At 39.7% G+C, this 20458-nt stretch overlaps 1 protein-coding gene across 4 annotated transcripts in view; it reads right to left on the reverse strand.

Annotated features, from left to right (window-relative positions):
- Nucleotides 1–20458, reverse strand: part of PIWIL1 (piwi like RNA-mediated gene silencing 1) — a 47647-nt gene that overhangs the window by 18800 nt on the left and 8389 nt on the right. For all 4 annotated transcript variants that reach the window (XM_043529365.1, XM_043529363.1, XM_037879097.2 and 1 more), the window contains exons 4-12: nucleotides 17654–17779; nucleotides 17107–17321; nucleotides 13129–13250; nucleotides 12309–12389; nucleotides 11107–11304; nucleotides 9905–10016; nucleotides 4101–4221; nucleotides 2716–2833; nucleotides 2342–2456 (exon numbers count right to left, since the gene is read on the reverse strand). In XM_043529365.1, the coding sequence (XP_043385300.1) occupies nucleotides 2342–2456; nucleotides 2716–2833; nucleotides 4101–4221; nucleotides 9905–10016; nucleotides 11107–11304; nucleotides 12309–12389; nucleotides 13129–13250; nucleotides 17107–17321; nucleotides 17654–17779 (1208 nt within the window). The remainder of the gene's footprint in view (nucleotides 1–2341; nucleotides 2457–2715; nucleotides 2834–4100; nucleotides 4222–9904; nucleotides 10017–11106; nucleotides 11305–12308; nucleotides 12390–13128; nucleotides 13251–17106; nucleotides 17322–17653; nucleotides 17780–20458) is intronic.

The following is a 20458-nucleotide window of genomic DNA, read 5'->3' on the forward strand; positions in this document are numbered from 1 at the left end:
TGAACTCAATAACAGTCTTTATATATGCTAAGGGCTGTTATAAACAGGACTGTGATCAATTGTTCTCCATGTCCACTGAACGTAAGACAAGTAGTAATGGACTTAAACTTCAGCAAAAGAGATCTAGGTTAGATATCAGGAAAACTATCCTTATAGTCAGAAAATTTAAGCACTGAAATAGCACTGCTCGTTGGGTTTTTGTTGGCAGGAGAGCCAACAAACAGCGGCTACACTGCCCAACTTTTAGCTGTATAGTGTATACAAGCCCATCAGCTAGGAAGATTTATGTGCTTTCTCACTTTTTTCCTGGGCCAAATGGCACAATGGGGTTAGATTACAGCTCAGGATTTATTTTACTTACTCATTTAAAAAAATAAAAAGACTGAGAACAAATAAAACGTTTACCAAGCAGTCAATAAAATGTTAGGACAATCAGAAGCAAGCACTTCCCCAAGTACCCACCCAGGTCCAGGACAATGATTAGCAAAACCGTATGACTTTCATGTGTGAAAGTCTGAGCAATTTAAAATGACATTCTACTTTTTTTGTTTTGTTTTGTTCTGTAACGTAATTTTAAAAGGAAAATCCAGGATTATAACTGGTAACTAATATGCTGCATTCCAAGTGTTCATAACTTAACTTTCATATGTTCAGGAAATGCTGAATAGTTAGTGACTTTTTTCTGTATTGTAGTTTAAATAAAATTACCAAAACAATTGAACCTAGTGTGATTATATTGCATTACTTTGACAAAAATATGCAGAATTTTGCATTAATTTTTTTGGCACAGAATCCCCCCACGAGTATTGTGTGTGCATAACAACCATGATTCCAAACAACATTAATATATTAAATTTGATGGATACAATTGTATTTGTCTAAGTGTTTGACCCAAATATGGGCAAGAATGTTCAAATAAAAAATAGTATGCAGACAAGTCAAACAGCTACACTAAGTGTAACATACTGGTTTTGAACATATACTCAATTCTCTGAGGTTCTGATTCAATGCACATAAGCACACTGACTCCACTGGGACTATCAACACGCTTAAAGATAAGCATGTGTGAAAGTGCTTTGCTCAATCAAGCCTTAAGGTATTGCAAGAACAATGCAACTTTATAGTTGTCTCAAGTTTTATTAAACTAAAAATTAGTCCCAAGCAAACTAGTGCTGTATTTACTTATTAAAGAATAAAATATAAAGCAAGACAAGTGATAATAAAAATGCTGATTTACACTTGCTGTGGGAACCATAATCGAAGTTACCCATCTTGCAAATTCAACGTAGCTTGATGTAATTTAGTCCTGTGCCAGTTCCAGTCCCCTAAGTTGAAAGGGACAGAACTTAAAAATGTTTGCGTGAAAAGAGTTTTCCTATTAGTTATAACATCTGAGATGACTAAGAATTTATTTTTCCCAGTTTATTCTGTGCATTTGAAAATACTTTGGTCAACTTCTCCCTTGCTAAAGAGTCTTTTATAAAACTGAACAGAAAAACCCTCAAGAGGTTTTTAGTGGAACTTTTAAAAAGTTCTGGGACTACTATTTAGATAGTGCTCGCTAAAAAACTGAATTTCTTGATGTTTCTTTAAAAAATTTTGAATTGCCGTTAAGTGCCTGTAGTGGAGTGGCTGCCTCACTCCAGCAAGCAGGGGTTAAAAACATCCCTAGAGAGGGCTCTGACTGGGAAAAGCTAGGCTGATTGGGGAAACAGCCACAGCTGTGGCCAGCTCAGTTAGGGCCCAGCTGGCCCTGGTAAGAGGGCTGTGGGCCAGAAGTTGGAGAAGGCTCACTCTAGCTGCCTGGGAGCAAGGTACCTGACGTGGAGCGGTGCTGGGGAAGGGCAAAAGGAGCTGGGGAGCTCCAGCCTGGTAAACCCCCAGGCTGCAGGCCTTGTTTAAGACTAAAAAGTATTGGGGCTGCAGAGAGGCAGCCTGAGGATAGGACCCGCTGCCTTTGCCTAACCCCTTGCCAATGATGAGTGGCCATTATACTGCAGACTGCCCCAGTGAGGGGGGGCTAGATGATGACTGTCAGTAGCCACTGAGGCAAGGTGTGTTTAGAGGGTTGGGGGTTCCCCTGGGAGGGGAGACATAGAGCGTATGGTTACTGCTGGGGCAGAACCCTGATGTAGAGGGGCACCGGGGTCCGGGAGGGACACAGGGGCCAGCAGCAGGTGAGACACCAACCTGCAGAGGGCGCTAAGGGCTGGAAGAGCAAATTCCCAGGACAACCAGCAGGAGGCGCCGTGCTGGTGAGTCATCACATCCCTACAGTGCTCCTTTAAAAAAAAATCTGTTTTGTTCAAAGATGTTTAATTTATTAAAATTACTTATTTACCACTTTTCCTGCTTGATGAATTTTTTCTGCTTGAACAACTCTTCCCGTAAAGGATAGTAAATTGGAATCAAAACTCAAACCCCAGTCACGAAGTTCCTTCTGAACATTATCATCCCTGTTAAAATTTAAGAACAAATTATAAAACCATTAATCACTTAGCACCTAGTGAGAGTCAGGATTTCTGGTTAAATTGTAATATATTTTGTACTTGAAGGGAAAGATTTTTCCAGGATCAAAGAGTTAAAGTGACATTCTCCAGTAAAAGTTGACAGGAGCTTAAAAAGAGTCAACTGAGTCATTACCAAAAAGAAAATAACTTTAATCAAAACAAAACCCTTCATTCCCAAAGAACCGGAAGTTCTGAAGTAACTTACTTGTGAATGTAGTCAATGAGTCTTCCAACTTCACGCTGTCTTTGCTCAGGTGTCAGTCTTGTATGAACAGCCAAGTCTTTCATTACATTAAAATCGCTACGCATCTTATCAGTCAATCCTAAAGTTAGCAAAATCCTTTTAATGAAGGTTGGTCTTCAGTTTATTTTGAACATAGAGCCACGGAAACTTAGCAAGGAGACAGCTATTAACTCCATCTTCTAGAAAACTGGAGATATGCTGTGCACTTAGTGACACATATGAAAAAGCATGGGGACTATATTAATTTTTTGCAGTAAGTTACCTGTCACCAAGAATCTAAAAACATCATTTGGCTCCACACATCTGTCTCAGGCCACAGTTCATGCCAATGCATAAAAGACTGCACTTGGCCACCTAAACCACAAATCTAAACTTTTTTTTTTTTTTAAACAAAATGTAGAAAATCTTGCATGAGCCCCCTCTGTACAGCACTAGAGAAGTCACCACCTTCACTGACTCACATAGGAAGTTAAAAAGTTTAAAAGAAACATTGTTAACTGCCACTACTCAAACTGGTACCTGAAAGAAGTGGTGTTCTTTCTGGCTTCAAAATCACTAATGAAGATTAAAACTGAAATTTAAATAATGTTGATGTGCAAGTAGGAACAGTATGTAGCTCACATAATGTACTCTGCGGTGTTAACAAGAGGTAAGTAAAAACAAAGCAGTAGTGACAAAAAGCAAACAAGATTTGAATACACAAGCTAGATTCATCAAACAAGGTGGTGTTAGCTTGCAGAGTCACTGACGATAATTGTGCTTAATGTATTCCTCTTCTGTCCAATCATCATTTGGAAAGGCTAGAGTTACTGAAAGAAGGGGGAAATGTTTTTAAAGGAGGAAGTCTTAACTATAGAGGGGCACAAATGTTTTAATTTTGTGGAGTTAAGGAATTACACACTATTGTAAATGTTTAGCTAAATTTTACAGACGCAAAGTGGATGAAGCAATATCTTTTCTTGGACCAACTTCTATTGGTGAGATAGACAAGCTTCTGAGCTTACGCAGATCTCTTCTGCAGGTCTGTGTAAGCTCAGAAGCTTGTCTATCTCCCTAACATAAGTTGATCCAATAAAAAAATATTACCTCACATACCTGGTCTGTGACATCCTAGGACTGACAGCAACAACACCGCATACAACAATGGAAAATAGCTAAACTTTAACACCCAAATCTCTAATTAGTACATTTACAGGTTTCATTACCAAATCTATGTTTATATCAATGAATATTCCTGGCTAATTCATCAAAAAGTTTTCAATCCATCAGTGTCGCAGGAGGAAGATATATTTTAATACAATTTGCATGGCGGGTACTTCTGTATAGAGAAGCTATTAATAGAATACCTGTGAGGTAGCACAGCTCAGGAATGAGTACTGCAGGTCCTGGCATTCCTAGCCCTCTCCTCCTCTTCGGCTGACTGACCAAAACTGGTTGATTCAAGTCAGTGATTTCTTGGTTATATTGCTGTATAGAAATTACATAGTACACTTTAGTCAGATATCAAGTGCCTCTAGGAGACTAAATGATCATACTTTTTTCAAACATTCAACTGTTAACAAGTAGAGATACCAGTACTGTATCTTTAATTTCAAAACAAGCCAGATACTCAGGTCTATCTAAGGTTTTCTCCATAAAGTTACTGACTGGGTGAACTATGTAATCCACATATTAAGGAGCAAGCCACATTTGGAAACACATTACCTAGTGTATTGACTGTGTATCAAATGCATAGACTGAGCACTTTTCCCAGACCTGCGCCCATTCAAGCAGACAGCAGAAGCTGTCTGTGCTTAAGATGGGTAGCCAGTAAAATAAAATTTAAAGTCACCAATAGCCAAGAACATACTAAGGTTCATGCTGAAATATTAATGTATAAGCCCAAATACACTAATATTCTTCCCTTCTCCAGCTTGTACAATATGAGAGCAGTACTGCCTTACTGGTGAGACAGCACCCAAAGGCCCCAATAAAAATCAAGGTGACCTGTGGCCTCTTTGCATTCTACAGTTGCTGTTCAATCTCTCAACCAACCATAGAACCCAAATCTAGAAAGGGAATGTCTATGTTGTGCATGCTGACAGTAAACAAGCATCCTTTCTAGCCACTAAACCCTCTTGCACTCCTGGAAAACCTCAATATCAAAACGTTTCAGCCAATCAGAAAGCATTATAAGGAAAAACTGCAGATTGTCCAGAGAAACAGACAAGCCAACAAAATGGCATCATGAATTCCTGAACCCTAAAAACAGTCATCCTGCACTAGAATAGGTAAAAGTGTCATTCTACTTAAAAGTCAATACTACTGGTAAAAGATAGATGGGAAATGTCTTTTGGAAGGGTGAAAAGCACATTTTGCCCTTCCTGCCATTAAGAAAGAATAGTTACTTACTCTGCATTAATTCCACTTCTGGTGTGCACGTAGCCTTGTACCCCACTATACATGATTAGATTCTTTTGAATAGCAGTGTCTATCGGAGCTGTGCCTGCACCCAGATCCCCCTGTGCCCTGCACCCAACAGCGCAGAGGGAGTAGTAGGCCCAACAGATGCTGAGATCCTTCACTAAAACGGAATCCAGCTATTAAAAGACTGTGAATAGGAAAATGAGGGTCGCTCATGGACTATGAGGGGCCAACCCAATCCAAAGAACCACCAGTTACTGTTCCTTTGAGTGACTATCCATTTGTATTCTTCCACTTCTGATAGCTCACAAGCAGGGACTTCATAGCCAAGTTGTCAGTGGTCGGTCTGTTTTAACAGTTGCAGGACAGCTCTGTCAATGTGAGATTCAAATCTGGAACCCTCTACTAAGAAGTAGTGCTGAACTCCAGGTAGCTGCGTTACATCTCAAGAATCAGAATGTCTCCTTGAGACGCTACAGAGGCTCTCCTGGCCTCTGATAGAATGGGCTGTAATCTGCAGACTGGAATCTAAGTAAGTTAGTTCTAATAGTCAGACATCTACTTAAATAGCCTTTGGATGGATGTAAATTGACCCTTCACCTGTCAGCAAAGGCGAGAAACTCTGGGAGAGTTTAAGTCGTGGTCTACACTACACAAATAGGTCAGTGTACACACTAATCTGGTCAACGCTACACTGATTATGTCAGTGTACACACTACAGCCTTGTCCTGCCCGACGTAAGCACCCTACTACACCGACATAAGCCCTATGCCTCTCGTGGAGGTGGAGTTATGTCAATGTAGTTAGGGCAACACAGTCTATCTAAACAGCAGGTTAGTTACATGAGTTGTGTGGGGCTGTGAAATTGACAAAAAAGCTGAGCAGCTAGAGCCCAGCTGCACAGCCTGGAGGCTCCCCTCTCTCAGCTGGTCAATTGTCGCCCCCCACCCACCTCCAGCTGGGAGGCAAGAAGTCCAGAGGGGCACAGCTGTGTACTTAGCGCCCTGGCTCTCCGTCCCCAACACTGCCACTTTTCAGTGGGTGGAAGCGCTCATGGTGAGGATGTGCACCACTAACATAAGGAGGGTAGCGTGGATATCAGCCACCGCACTAACCACTGTGGTGGCAGTAAGTCAGCCTAACTTAGGTCAACTTAGGGCATGTCTACATATAGCCCTAAGGGTTTTGTCCTGTCCTGACAGCAGTGTGTGATGGTTAGCCTTGATTAGAGCAAGGTTTAGGAAAGAAAACTGGAAGATGGATCACTTGATTCAGGTGAAAGTCCAACAACTTTTTTTGGCAAAAATAGTGGGTGTGGTCTTGTCATTGTGAAATACCAAATACAGCAGAACCTCAGAGTTACAAACACTAGACAGGTTTCAGAGTAACAGCCGTGTTAGTCTGTATTCGTAAAAAGAAAAGGAGTACTTGTGGCACCTTAGAGACTAACCAGTTTATTTGAGCATGAGCTTTCGTGAGCTACAGCTCACTTCATCGGATGCATAGCATATCGTGGAAACTGCAGAAGACATTATATACACACAGAGACCATGAAACAAAACTTCCTCCCACCTCACTCCCCCGCTGGCAACCAGCGGGGGAGTGAGGTGGGAGGAAGTTTTGTTTCATGGTCTCTGTGTGTATATAATGTCTTCTGCAGTTTCCACGATATGCTATGCATCCGATGAAGTGAGCTGTAGCTCACGAAAGCTCATGCTCAAATAAACTGGTTAGTCTCTAAGGTGCCACAAGTACTCCTTTTCTTTTTACAAACACTAGAGTTAGAAACTGACCAGTCAACCACACATTTCATTTGGAACGGGAAGTACGCAATCAGGCAGCAGCAAAGACACACACACACACACACAAATACAGTACTGTGTTAAAACATGAACTATTAAAAAAATAAAGGGAAAGCATTTTTCTTCTGCATAGTAAAGTTTCAACGGTGTATTATATCAATGTTCAGTTGTAAACTTTTGAAAGAACCATGTTTTGTTCAATTACGAAAGTTTCAAAGTTACGAACAACCTTCATTCCCGAGGTGTTTGTAACTGAGGTTTTACTGTATGGTGGAAACGCTCAGAGAGCTTGACTCTTTCCTACTAGTTGAGATGAAGTTACAGCTACTAGACAGACAGTCTTCATAGGCAGAGAGCAGATTGCTAGAGAGAGGTTCAAAGAGGAGCCCTATCAAGCTTCCTAAAATCACACTAAGATCCCAGGAGGGTAAGGTCTCTGCTTGGAGGAAAGCTATGCAGGAGGCCCTTGAGGAACCTAGCAACTGTCAGGTGTGAGAAACCTATGTGGCCTTCAACAGAAAGGTGATGATCTGAGAGTGCTAAATAGGTTATTATGGAGCTGATGCAGATTCTGAAATGTTTTAGGGCTAACAAGCAATCAGTAGTCACTCTAGAGAGTTTTCAAAGGGAAGTAAATATCTTTGTAGTATTTTTGCCTAGAGAACCTCTTCCATTTTGGGGCAAAAGTAACTCTAGTGAAGTCCTTCCTGCTAAAAAGCTGAAGTGTTCTGGACTTCAGTGGAGGATGTTCTGTCTGGGATCATTAGCTAGATCTGGATGTAGGATCTGACCCCATTCTGAATAAATTACACTGCACTGAACTAGTAGTGTGAGATCAAACACTGTTGACAGATTCATCAAAACCAAATACCAGAACAGCTTTGACCACTCCGTCCTCCACTAGTAATAAGAGGACTCAGCTGCAGGGAATAATGAGGCCAAGAGCTTAAGAGGGAGAGATGTCTCTTGGGATCGTACATCTCAGATACCTAGAAGCTTAGTGCCAGAAGAATCTCCACTTCATCAGATACTACACTGCTGCAGTGCCACATGCCCATGTTAGTACTGAAAGAGGAAAAGATATGCTCCTCCGACAGCACCATTCTTGTTCAGTGACCAGCTAGTGCAGAAGCATCAGCTGGATTCAATCTGGGCCTTGAGCTGTCAGTTAGCTAAGGAGCAGGAGGTGGAGCAGATACATGGCAAGATTTCTGCTTTGATTTACCCAGTTCTGGAGAAAGAAATCTGTGTCTGCTGTAATCTTGAGAGTAGTGCTCTTTCCTACTATAGATACTTTTCCTAAGTCCTCTTCTGCCCAGACTCAGTAGTGAAAGTATGCAGCTTACTTCAGGAAGAAAAAGCACCCTGGTGCACAGGGTAAACCCGGAGCTTATCGGAGCACTCACTGAAATAGTCTGATCCAGTCTGGCAGTCTTCTTTCGCTCAGGTTCAGAGGCGGCCCTCATGGAGCATGCTAAGAGGAGTTTAAGGGCTTGTCTACACTTACCAGGGAATCGACGTATCGGCAGCCAATTTAGCGGGTTGAGTGAAGACCTGCTAAATCAACCGCAGATCGCTCTCCCGTTGACTCTTGTATTTCACCTGAATGAGATGTGCAAGGGGATTTGACGGAAGAGCGTCTCCCGTCAACATAGTGTACCATGGACCCTGCAGTAATTAGATCTAAGTATGTTGATTTCAGCTGTTATTCATGTAGCTGAAGTTGCTTAACTTAGATCCATCTCCCCCCGTAGTGTAGACAAGGCCTAAGACTAAGACAGAAGTCCTCTGCTTTATGTTGCTCTTTGTATAAAAGGACACTTATCTGCGATGTGTGTTTCACTGAGTACGAAGTATTTAAAAAAAAAAAAAAAAAAAAGTGTCCATCACTGACAGAAAGTCGTCGCCTTAAAGGAGAAACAATATAAATCCTGGAGACTTATATTCTGCCATCCTAGAGCAGCTATGGTATGGGAAAAACTTTGAATAAATTATAGAGCGTGGGTATTTATTTTTTACGTAATGGACATAAAAACTACCCTATCTTAAACAATACTAATGACTACACTAACTTCAATAACTAGATAGAATTAGAACTTGCACAGTGTACAGAGAAGTGGACAGTGCTGCTGTTTGGTCTTGTTGCCACAGATATTAAGAAGGAGCTGAGGTATAGCTGGGCCTGCTCCGCTCTTGGGTGGAAAGGGACACAGGGATGTCCACGGCGCAGGCAGAGACTGAATGGATACTGCTATTAAAAAAAAAAATTCACACTCATACATATTGGCATCAGGAGTGGAAAGGGACAGAATTAACTTGAAAACCCCAAACCTCTTGTTTGAAAATTTTGTACCTACTAGTTAAAAGTATTACCTTTGATTACTATAGGAAAGAATTTACCAAAAAACACTTAAGTTGGTTTACTTTGTGCATTTGACAGCACCTTCTGTCTGATCAGTTTCAATATATTCCTGTGTAGTCAAGTTAGACTTGCTGAAAAAAAGACGTTTAGCTGTGGAGCAGAAAAAAAAAACCCTTAAAAAAGTTTAACGGGATTTTTAAAACACTTCATGACATGCGATTCAAAATGTAGGCGAGCCAGAATTTTTTGGAATTATTTTAAAAAACAGATATATAGTTGATACTGTCCCTTTAGTAATCCTAGAAAAAGGAACATATTTAGTGGATTTTTAGAATAGTTGACATTGTTAAGAATGACCATAGGTGTATAACTCAAGATACTTCTAAAAATCTGGACAACTAGAAATCACTTTGAAGCATGGTTATGTAAACAACTAACATCTGAAAGTAAAAAAAAAGTACCATGCATAGTCTTCTGATAGAATGCTAATTAATTAGTAATAGCTATCCACAGATGACGCTCTGAAGTCCAACAAAATCTAGTAAGGAGAATGAAAATGACATTTTTAGTTATAATTTCATACCATTTTGTAGTAGTCTACAAAGCTGATTGCAGAACCGTCTGCTTTCTTAAAGGTGCATTTTGGATTGGAATCCCAGTCAATATCATCAACTCTGTATGTTTTGTTGTTATACCTGAATAAAAATTTTTAAAAATTCTTTTGATCTTGTCTTACATGTAGATAGTAATAGTTTATTCACAGGTGCATGGAAACAGGCCAGGGAGGACTGAGAGAAATGCAGAAAGTTACAGAAAATATCTAGTAATCTAAAATTTTAATAGAAATTTTGTTACTTTATTGCTGATAATAACTTCCATGTTCAGATTACAATTGACACACTTTAGCTTCAAATGCAGTTTATGTTAGAATACACTGAGAATTGATTTTAAGTATGTCAGGAAGCAGATTGGTATATATACAGTTAATTTCATACACTATCAACTTGGTTTAGCCATTAATTTGAGCAGGGGACTAAGAGCTTTTTTAGCTTCATGCCTTCTGTTAGCCACTTGTTCCCTGCAAAATATGTAACACCCCAGAAAAGTCTCAAAAAGAAGACAAGGGAAAGAGAAGTAGGCTCAACATAAGGGAGCCTGCATCTACCAGGATGATATGACGTCTCATCTTGGATCACTAAGAGTCCTCTTTTGCCACAGTAAGGCCTAAAATCAGCTTAAATTGGTAAGGCTGGGTTGAACATTTGAGGAGTGTTTATATTACATGATTTTTACATGTAAAACATTGTTTAGCTATCAGCTATAATACTAATGGAATTAGAACTGTTCTAGTATCAGTAGATCGGTGCCAAGAATAAGCCTAGAATTTTTTCTAAATGCTTAAAATTTATTTTATCTGCAAAGAGGAAAGAGACAGATTCTTAAAATATGAATATAAACCAGCTGTTTGAAAAATCCAGCCCTAAGAGCCCAGCAAGACTTCCATGGTAAACAGATACACATTGCACCTGCTATAGTTAAGATCAGCTTGTGAAAATCCCAAAATAACTTCTAAAATATCAGATTTTCAAGGTATTTAGGCACCTAAAGATACCGATAGGTGCCTAGGGGATTTTCAAAAGCACCCAAGCAAGTTAGATGCCTGAAAATCCCATTAGGCATTTATCTGCATCTCTAGGCACCTAAATATCTTTGAAATAGTCTGTGCTTCAGTTACAAAACAGCATTAATGGTCACATTATTTAAAAATAATCACTATCATCTTACTTTGTAAGAACAATTAGCCCTATCAGTTCCTTAGCACAAGTTTCTCTAAATCTTTGTTCTTCAACCTGCTTATACAGGTTGTACATAAAATCCCACACAGTTTCACTGCGGAGAACTTTATGGCTCACATCTGTACACAACATGATGTTTGTCTCATACTGGAGAATAGAAGTAGCGAAGCCTGGCCAAATCATCAACCTGTTGGAAAAAAACAGAATATTTTATAACACAAATTGGCTTCTCATATATCTAACAGTGCTACCAATTTGTTCTATAGATTTTAATGATGATCAAGTTTACCTTCATTAGTTTTACAGAACCACAAATTAAAGATTTTTATTAAGTTAAAAATGTCAAACAGTCATTTGTTTTAATTTAAATACTGCCTTATGGCATCTGCAACTCCAATATTGCAGTGTCAAGGTACAAGAAACTTACCAAAGCTAATTCATTCTGAAGTGGAAAAGTAAATGGTGGAGAGATTTAGAATTCACTTTAACATTATCAACTAAGGAATTTAATAAAGGCATGCTTTAACATCAGCAGTCCTGTAAAATACCTCTATCCTTTATTTAATTATTATTTCTTTACATCTCCCCCACAATCTGGAAAATCATAAAGCCACAAAAACTTCAGATTCCTTAGCCTCTGTGTCTTGTTCATCTCTAGAGAATGTTTTATGTAGCTATCTGATCTATTTAAGATGCAAGATTGTTAGTCTGGCGATGCAGCAATATAAGCTGCACTGAAAGGACAACCTCAAGATCTAGCCCTAAGACTACAAAATCACCTAATGAAAGTAACCCGAAAATAAATGTCTTAAATATCATTACTTTGTACACAAGTCTACAAGACACTATTTGCTTATATTATAATGTTACATTTTTTGCTGCCTATGTAGCAGATGGTAAGAAAATACTCATAGGGGCTCCATTTCAGCTGAAAATAAGCCTTAGAAATAGATAGATGAGAGATTTCGTGTTTTACTCAGCTGCTTACGTAGAACTCACAAGGATGGATCTAGGTCAAGTCAGATTTTAGAGTTACCCCCATAGTTAGAAGAAACTGAAAGTTAGGTACATGAGAGGTCTCAACACAAAACTATACAAGTCGAAAAAAATCGTTTTAATACATGATAAATCATTGAAGTAATATCAAAAGATCGTTTCTCCCTTGCAAGACTTGTAATCTCATTTTCCAACCTGTGACTGGGGATGCTGATTGGGTCATTTGGATTGTAATAATTACGTCCAATTTGCTGCAAGTTCATTATTTTCAAAAGCCTAAAAAGAAGTTGGGAAAGAATAAGTAATTGGCAAATAGTACTATTTAGTTTATCAAAACATCCAAAATACTGTAGGCCTACATTTAGAGCTACATGCCTTGCTTTTGCTATATTAAGCTAGAACAAAGATGCTGATGTAGAGTTTTGTTTCAATGTGACCTTTAAGTAATACCGAAACAAACTGTAAGCATTTATTTAATCTTTCAGTTCTTGTAGTAAAACTAATTAAGAACACGTCCCCCTATCATGGACTGAGTCACATGCCTCTTGACAGCGGTCTCAGCAGGTCCCCCCCCCTTCAGATGAAGGCATCAAAATGAGCAGAAAGACCAGGTCACAAACAGAAACATACCAGTTTCAGAAGCGCTATACTGCCATCCAGGCCTTTAAGAATAAGCTAATGCCCCCAGCAGAACAGAAATTGTTCGCAGAGCTCCCACCCAGGACTCTGTTAACATCAGAGGCTACTTGTTATTCTTGAATATAGAAGCAACCTATTTCAAAGTGGTACGCCAACAGATATATCTAATCACTTGCCAAACTGTAGCTGTTTATGATTAGTATCCATATTGGATAGCTGACAAGCATTTTCCTTTGGCCACCATAGAGAAGGAAAAAAAATGTAATATTTGCCATGAGACTAGCAGTTAAAGCCCCCCCATTCCCAAAGATTAAACCCAAAACTTTTCAATTAGCTTCCTGTAAGAAAGATAAGAATTGTAAAATAAAAAGCTAACCTTCTAAAAATAATGTTGTAAAACTGCAAGCATGTAGGTGAAGTAGGTGGTAGCTCATTGGTCAAGGTGATAGTAATCTTGACATTCTCTCCATTTCGGGTCTGACTGAACACTTCAGTAAGCTAAGAAAGGGAGTATTTACTGAAGTTGAGTTATGTAAACATAAGCTATGACTGAATTTTTCAAAGCAGTCTAGAAAATGTAGCCTTATATTCCATTAATTTTTATGCTTAAACCCCCTAGGACTGCTTTGTAAGTCTCAGCCTAGTAATATTATGGTCAGACTAACTCTAAATCCTCACAGTAAAGCTAGAAGTAATCAGTCTGCCATGAGTACACCTTGATGGGTCAGAGCGCCCTTCCTGTTTTGCTTCCTTCCACCCATCTGATTCTACACTTCCCCATCCATCTTGCTCCAGGATTTAACCTACAGCCTCCTTTTAGTGAAGAGAAGAAACACTTCTGTACAGTAACTGTGGTACTTGAGATGTATTGTGCACATATATATTTCACTTTTGATGTGTGTGCATTCAAGCCAGTACTGTTGGAGGTGCATATCCTCATTCCTTGAATTAAGGATATAACATACAGACTTCAACCTGCTTTGCAAACACTGCAGGTACAGACTGGCATTCAGCGTCACATATGTACAGGATGTCACATGTAATCAAGCAACCCACGTTCTGACTGTTGACAAATGAGACCGGAGACTAGCATACAGGGAGAAGAGGGAATAAAATCTCTCTTGAGGAAAATAAGTGGTTGCAGTTATCAAGTTGTGAAAAGCACTGGTGAATTCAATTCTCTGCCCAAGTGTCAATATGGATTTGTCCCTTTTTATTTTCTGATCCAAGTGATTGAAAAGACACCGGATCTGACAAGTATTCCCTGTGAATTGCTGGCAGAAGCAGCCACAGATTAACCAAAAAGAAAAGACTGTTAGTCTCTAAGGTGCCACAAGTACTCCTTTTCTTTTTGTGAATACAGACTAACACGGCTGTTACTCTGAAACAGATTAACCAGTCGCCCAGATAAGGGAATTCCTGGATGCTCACATGCCTTAGATAAGCTGCTAGTACTGCCACACACTTACTGAAAACTTGAGGTGCTAATAATAGCTCAAATAGTAAAAGTGTATATAAGTAATTATATTCCCCCCCCACCCCCCACTATAAATATAAGGAATTTTCTGTGGCAGGGTAGAATGGCCACATGAAAATAAGTGTCCTGCAGATTGACAGCAGTGTACCTGTCATTCAGGTTGAGGGAAGGAATGAGGGAGGCCAGGGACACCATCCCAAACTTTTTTTTATTAAGATGTTCGGGTCTCTCAGATGTAGGATGAGCCTTAACTCCTTTTTATTTTTGAAGTCACAAGAATAAAACACTTGTCCCCTGGTGTTGTGGAAGGGTGGCACCTTGGTAGCACCAAGACTGAAGAGCCTGCACTTCTTGAAACAATGCAATCTGGTGAAGTTCCTGAATAGAAATGGTGAAGGGCAGAGACTGAAATTGTGTGGTGTATCCCAATTCCACATCTAGAATCCAGTGATTTGAGGTGATGGTATTTCAGACATTGCAGAAATGGTACAACTGCTTCCCAAATGGGTTTTAAACAACTGAAACTCTGTTCCTGAGGAGGCAGTCAAATCTACTGTTTAGGAGACTGCTGTGGGTGAGAGACTGCTGAGGCAGGAACAGATAACTACCTCCGACTTGGGAATTTATGCCTTTTCCTTGCCTGTTCAGGCAGCCTTGGTGCATAAGAGAGTGATTGGGGGCGTATGTACTTCCATTCAGAAGGAAGCAGTATAGGCATCAACTTTACTACCAAATACATTAGGGTTGCACAAGAGTCCTTAAGGGTGTGCAAGGCCTTGTCTGTCTTACCACGAATAATGTTGTCTCTCTCAAGGTGAAGGTTCTCAGTAGCTGTCTCCACTTCCTTAGGGATACCAAAGGTGTTCACCACAATGATCTTCTCGTTACAATGGCTGTGACCACAGATCAAGCTGCTTTCTCTGGTCCATCGAGAGCTGACTGAAGAGATGTTCTGGAGACGAGCTAGCCCTTGGCCACAACAGACTTGAGTTCTTCAATTAGCTCCTCAGAGTTTCAGTGAATAGCGAGAGCACTCCACTTAATAAAATCGTATTTTGCAACAATCTTCACATACAAACTCACTGTCATGTAACTTTCTCCCAAGCAAGCCCAGTTTTTTCCCCTTCATCCTTGGGAGTAGATTTTTGCTCACCCTGCCTTGTCCACTACTGGATGCCATTACCACCAGAGACCCCAGCATCGGAAAAGAACTGTTTGAATCCTTGTGCCAGAACCGGATAGCAATGGTCAGCCTCATTCAGGGTGGGTGCTATAAAGGCAAGAGTTTGCCATAGCACATTGGTGGGATCTTACAGCCCTTTATATATAGGGTGCATCACTTGGCCAGGGACAGCAGAGTGTAAGGAGTCCAAGACTCTATACCGCTTTCCTGAATGTCCTCCAGAGATAGCTCTAATGCTGTAGCTGCTCTCCTCATCAATTCTTGGAATGCTTTGTAGTCCACAGATAGGGATGGACTAGAATCAGCCCAACTACCTCAGCCGCTGAGGATGATGATAAATGCAGCTGCATCTTGTGCTGGTCATCTTCTAGCTCCTCCTCAGGCTGTACCTTGGAAACTGGAGGCTGTGAGGCATTGCTGAGGTTGTTCTGGAGGGACCGTAAAATGTCCCAGGGTGCCCAATAAAGCCAAGGTAGGTTGGCCGGCCTACGTCACTGGAAGTCAGCAGGGTGGACTCCCTGGAATGAGATCTATGCCCAGAGTGTTAGAACTCCACCCTGGAAGCCCATCCAGGAATTATGGGAGATGAGTGTCTTTTGCCCAAGTATGGTAATGGAGATTCCTCCCTGCTCCTGGCTGACTCAGAAGATGAAAAAGAATAATCTTCTGGTGAAAGCAGGGTGGTACCAGATAGAGTAGCTAGAGGAATAACCTCAGAAGATTTCTCCCATACTGGGTGGCTCATGCACCAAAGTCTCTACCAGTACTCCTGACTACCACCCACCAAGCTGAGAAAAAAAAGCAACTGAGAGTCAGGGTGTCATCAAGTCCTTAGTTGTCCTACCTGCCTGTGGCATCAAGAGTACTGAGAGAAATCATCAATAATGACAGGGACAGTAACAAACAAGTAATTAAAGGCATAGTCAGTACCAGTTCTTCAGTGCCAGTAAAGCGGAGATTATTCTCTCTGCCAGACTAGACAAAACTGAAGTATTGGCATCATCATGGCTGTACTGAGCCAAGAGGTGGCAGTACCCAGAGGGCTTAGAAGAAGGTGGCTTGGTGCTGAGCGTAGATAAGTTTTTTGCTTATTACCAGAAGCCCAGGCTTGTAGGCTGGACAGGCACCAGGTCAGTCAGTCTTAAGACTTCAAGATGCTCTTTTTGTTCCGTACCTTCAAACTTCTAAAGGCACTAGAGGAAAGAAGAGGAGTTTTGATTCAACTCCATTATCTCCGAGCAGAAATACAGGATTATTTGGGCCTGAAGAATTTGGGTGTGGGCTAGTATGATTTGAGTTTCATTAGCCCATCAAGTTCCCATACTTCAAGTCAAATAATTAACTCTTGGAAACTCAACCTAATTAAAAGCTGCATATTTTACAGCAATCCTACTCATACTTCATTGAGTTTCACCCCAAATAGACAGGTTTCAGAGTAGCAGCCGTGTTAGTCTGTATCCGCAAAAAGAAAAGGAGTACTTGTGGCACCTTAGAGACTAACCAATTTATCTGAGCATAAGCTTTTGTGAGCTATAGATGAAGTGAGCTGTAGCTCACAAAACCTTATGCTCAAATAAATTTGTTAGTCTCTAAGGTGCCACAAGTACTCCTTTTCTTTTTACCCCAAATAGAATGAAAGTACTATACGAGAATAAAACTCAAATAGAATGTAGCACCATGTCATACACACACACCTTATTTTCTAGTTTTTTTGGTAAGAATAATATTGTTCCATCAAATGCATGTGTCCTCCCAATTAGTTCTTCATGCTGAAAGAGTAAAGCTGAGCGAAGACGACGAGCTTCCATTTGAGGATTATAGTCAATATGGTATTGATATAAAGCCCACTGTGGTCGAGACGTCAACCGAAAATGGTTCGTACTTAATCTTATTGTGGTACCTGAAGTACCTAAAATGACAAAAATAGCTAGTTATAAAATTAAGTTTTTCCAATTTACATTTCAACAACTTTTAAATAATGAACCACCCACCCCAAAATTTAATTGTTAAACTTTTTTTAAACCCTTTGGAGCAAGGCCAGTTTTTCCTATTATTTCTCCCCTGTCTTTTACGGCATTCCTAATACAATGAAGTCCTGGTCGCTGATTTGGTCTTCTAGGTGCTACTGAAATATAAATAATCCTAGTTTAACAACTCTTGAGACAAAGCCAATGGAAAATAGTACACTATATTTCTATGAGCATATTTTATATTTGAAACCACAATATAATTTTAACTTGCCTGTTTTTGACTCTTTAACATGTTCCATGGCTTGCCGAGTATTTACCCCGAGGTCATAGAAATCTCGGCGACGTCCACCCCTATCTGCTAATGACAGTTCCTGAAAACCAACTGAAATATCATGTCCTGGAATTTTGGGGAGAGGGGAAATAAATAAATTAATATAAATCATGATAAAATTAACCAAACCACTACAATGTGAAATACAAACAACAGAATGCTGAGGATGCTAAGAACTGAACCCTTGAACAGAAGAAGCCAGAGCAGTTGCCATAGCACAATCAATCTGAAGAAGCCTCAAGGTTGCTTCAACTCTCAGAACAACGTCATTATAAAAATATCTGTAGGTATTTGAAATGTATTTTACAACTCTAAAAGTGCTATAGGCTAAGGATGAGACTGAGACAGTTATTACACTGAGTTCAAATCGCAATGACGAGAGCTGGATATACTTTAAATCTAATTTTCACCACATTCCTTATTCCAATTTGGGATTTAGTACTACTCGTTAAAACTTAATTTCAATTATGAAATATGCCAAATTTCGACCTAGGTTCTCAGATATTTTTCCTGTAATCTATTGCATTTCAACAAAATTTTTAAGGGAAAAAAATTACTTGTAACTTGAGTTTTCAAATGATGTTGTCTGCACTCATACTAGAAACTCAAAACTCCTTTGGAGAAATATGGCAACATGGATTGAAATTGCACTATTATTTTTCCAAGATTTAAGACTTACTTGTCATTCTATTACAGGTGTCTGGGGCCCCGTGAACTGAGGCAGATCCATTCTACTATTATTAAGAACTGTTTTCTCTTGTGTGTAATTGCCTGAAGGCTCATGGGTCTCTGATTAGATTGGCTGTCCTTCCAGGTCCATATGCAGTATCTACATGGAGCCAATGTGTTATCACTTTCTTCTTTCTATACGCAGCAAAACAAGCCTGCTTTGTGTAGTACTAGTATGCCTTAAGATCTCCTGGGAATGAGCCTATATCTGGAACCTAAAGAGCATGAACCTCTTTGAGCAGTGATATCAAAGTGGCAACATCAAACTATTTGGGGGGCATATACAGACATTAAATGCTTGAATTTTTCTCAGTGTTAAGAGTGTTAACTCTTAAATTCAGTGACACTTTAAAAGAATTTCATCTAATTTGTGTAGTTATTACAACTATAGTTGCATGTGCAAGCTGTCAAAGAGAAGAAACTGTAGTAGTTCTAGAAGTGCGTTGCATCATTTCTACCTTCCTCAACCAAGCAACGCTGAAAGCAAGCCATATTGTAACTAGTGCATTTAAAGACATAATAGCCACATACTACCCTCTTGTGTAAGCCTCCCAACTGTTTCTATCAGATCTGTCAATCAAGGATTGAGACGGAATACAGTATCAAGTGCCAGTCCTCTTCAGAGTAAATTTTTTGCCCATCTTACAGGGTAACTTAAAGAAGGCCAAATGGTGGGGTGTTTTAACTGATTGTTTTGGCACCACAATTTGGCTCCAATAGGAAGCAAGAGTTCAACCAAGAGGGGCACCTCATTCCAATCCTTGCTGTGACTGACATGCTTGCAGCTACAGAGACAACACAGGCAACCCAGAGCCTGTTCGGAGGCTGTGGCCCTCAGCTATAATCTGTTTTGCTTCCGTCTTTGCATACCTTATAAAACATTCCAGGAGAGAGACAAACTGTCCCTCATTAATATAGGGACAAATGTTTGTCAACATCATGATTTTTGTGATAAAAATGTGATTGGATTTTCCAAGCATGGTCTTTTTCATTCCAACCAGCCTATTACTGAATAAGCTAGCGCAAAGGGAACATGCTGTCATATTTTTTTAAAAATACCAATTTGGATCTATGCATATCCAGCCAAGTAGAATAGTAATCTGTTTTTAAAGTCAAAGCTATGAGTTATGAAACTGTTTTAAGATATTTTAATTAAGTTACTATAACATTGCTTTGGATTTAAGATGCGAGTTTTCCATTTCCCCTCCCCCTCCCAACACACAGTATGTGATAAACAACCAGCCTTAGTCAGAAAAGTCATCTCACCAGTACTGTTAGATACTGGACAAATTTAAGCTGTAATGCTACTAACAAGCATAACTTCCTTCCTAGTTAGTAAAGAGCTTCTTGCAAGCCTCTGCAGAGTTGGCGTAAAGAATACTTAAACCTAATCCTAAAGCAGTGGCTCTCAACTTTTCCAGATTACTATACCATTTCAGGAGTCTGATTTGTCTTGCGTACCCCAAGTCTCACCACACTTAAAAACTACTTGCTTACAAAATCAGACCTAAAAATACAAAAGTGACACAGGCACACTATTACTGAAAAATTGCTTACTTTCTCATTTTTACCATACAATTATAAAATAAATCAATTGGAATATAAATATTGTATTACTTATCAGTGTGTATTGTATAAAGCAGTATAAAAAAGTCGTATGAAATTTTAGTTTGAACTGACATTGCTAGTGCTTTTTATGTAGCCTGTTGCAAAACTAGCCAAATACCTAGGTGAGTTGATGTACCCCCTGGAAGACCTCTGTATACCCCCAGAGGTACCGAACCCCTACTTGAGAACCACTGGCCTAAAGAATCCAGTCAAGCCTACCTATTGTTGGACGAGAAAAATAAATGCAGGAAAACACCTGAGATCACAAGATGATTGAATCAGGCCTTCTTAATGGAAAGGGCCACATACTCCACTTCTAAATTATCAAATTTAGATTTTGCTCAATATCTTCATTAATGATCTGGATGATGGGATGGATTGCACCCTCAGCAAGTTCTCAGATGACAC

This window comes from Chelonia mydas, chromosome 15 (assembly GCF_015237465.2).
Source record: "Chelonia mydas isolate rCheMyd1 chromosome 15, rCheMyd1.pri.v2, whole genome shotgun sequence".
NCBI classification, from domain to species: domain Eukaryota; kingdom Metazoa; phylum Chordata; order Testudines; family Cheloniidae; genus Chelonia; species Chelonia mydas.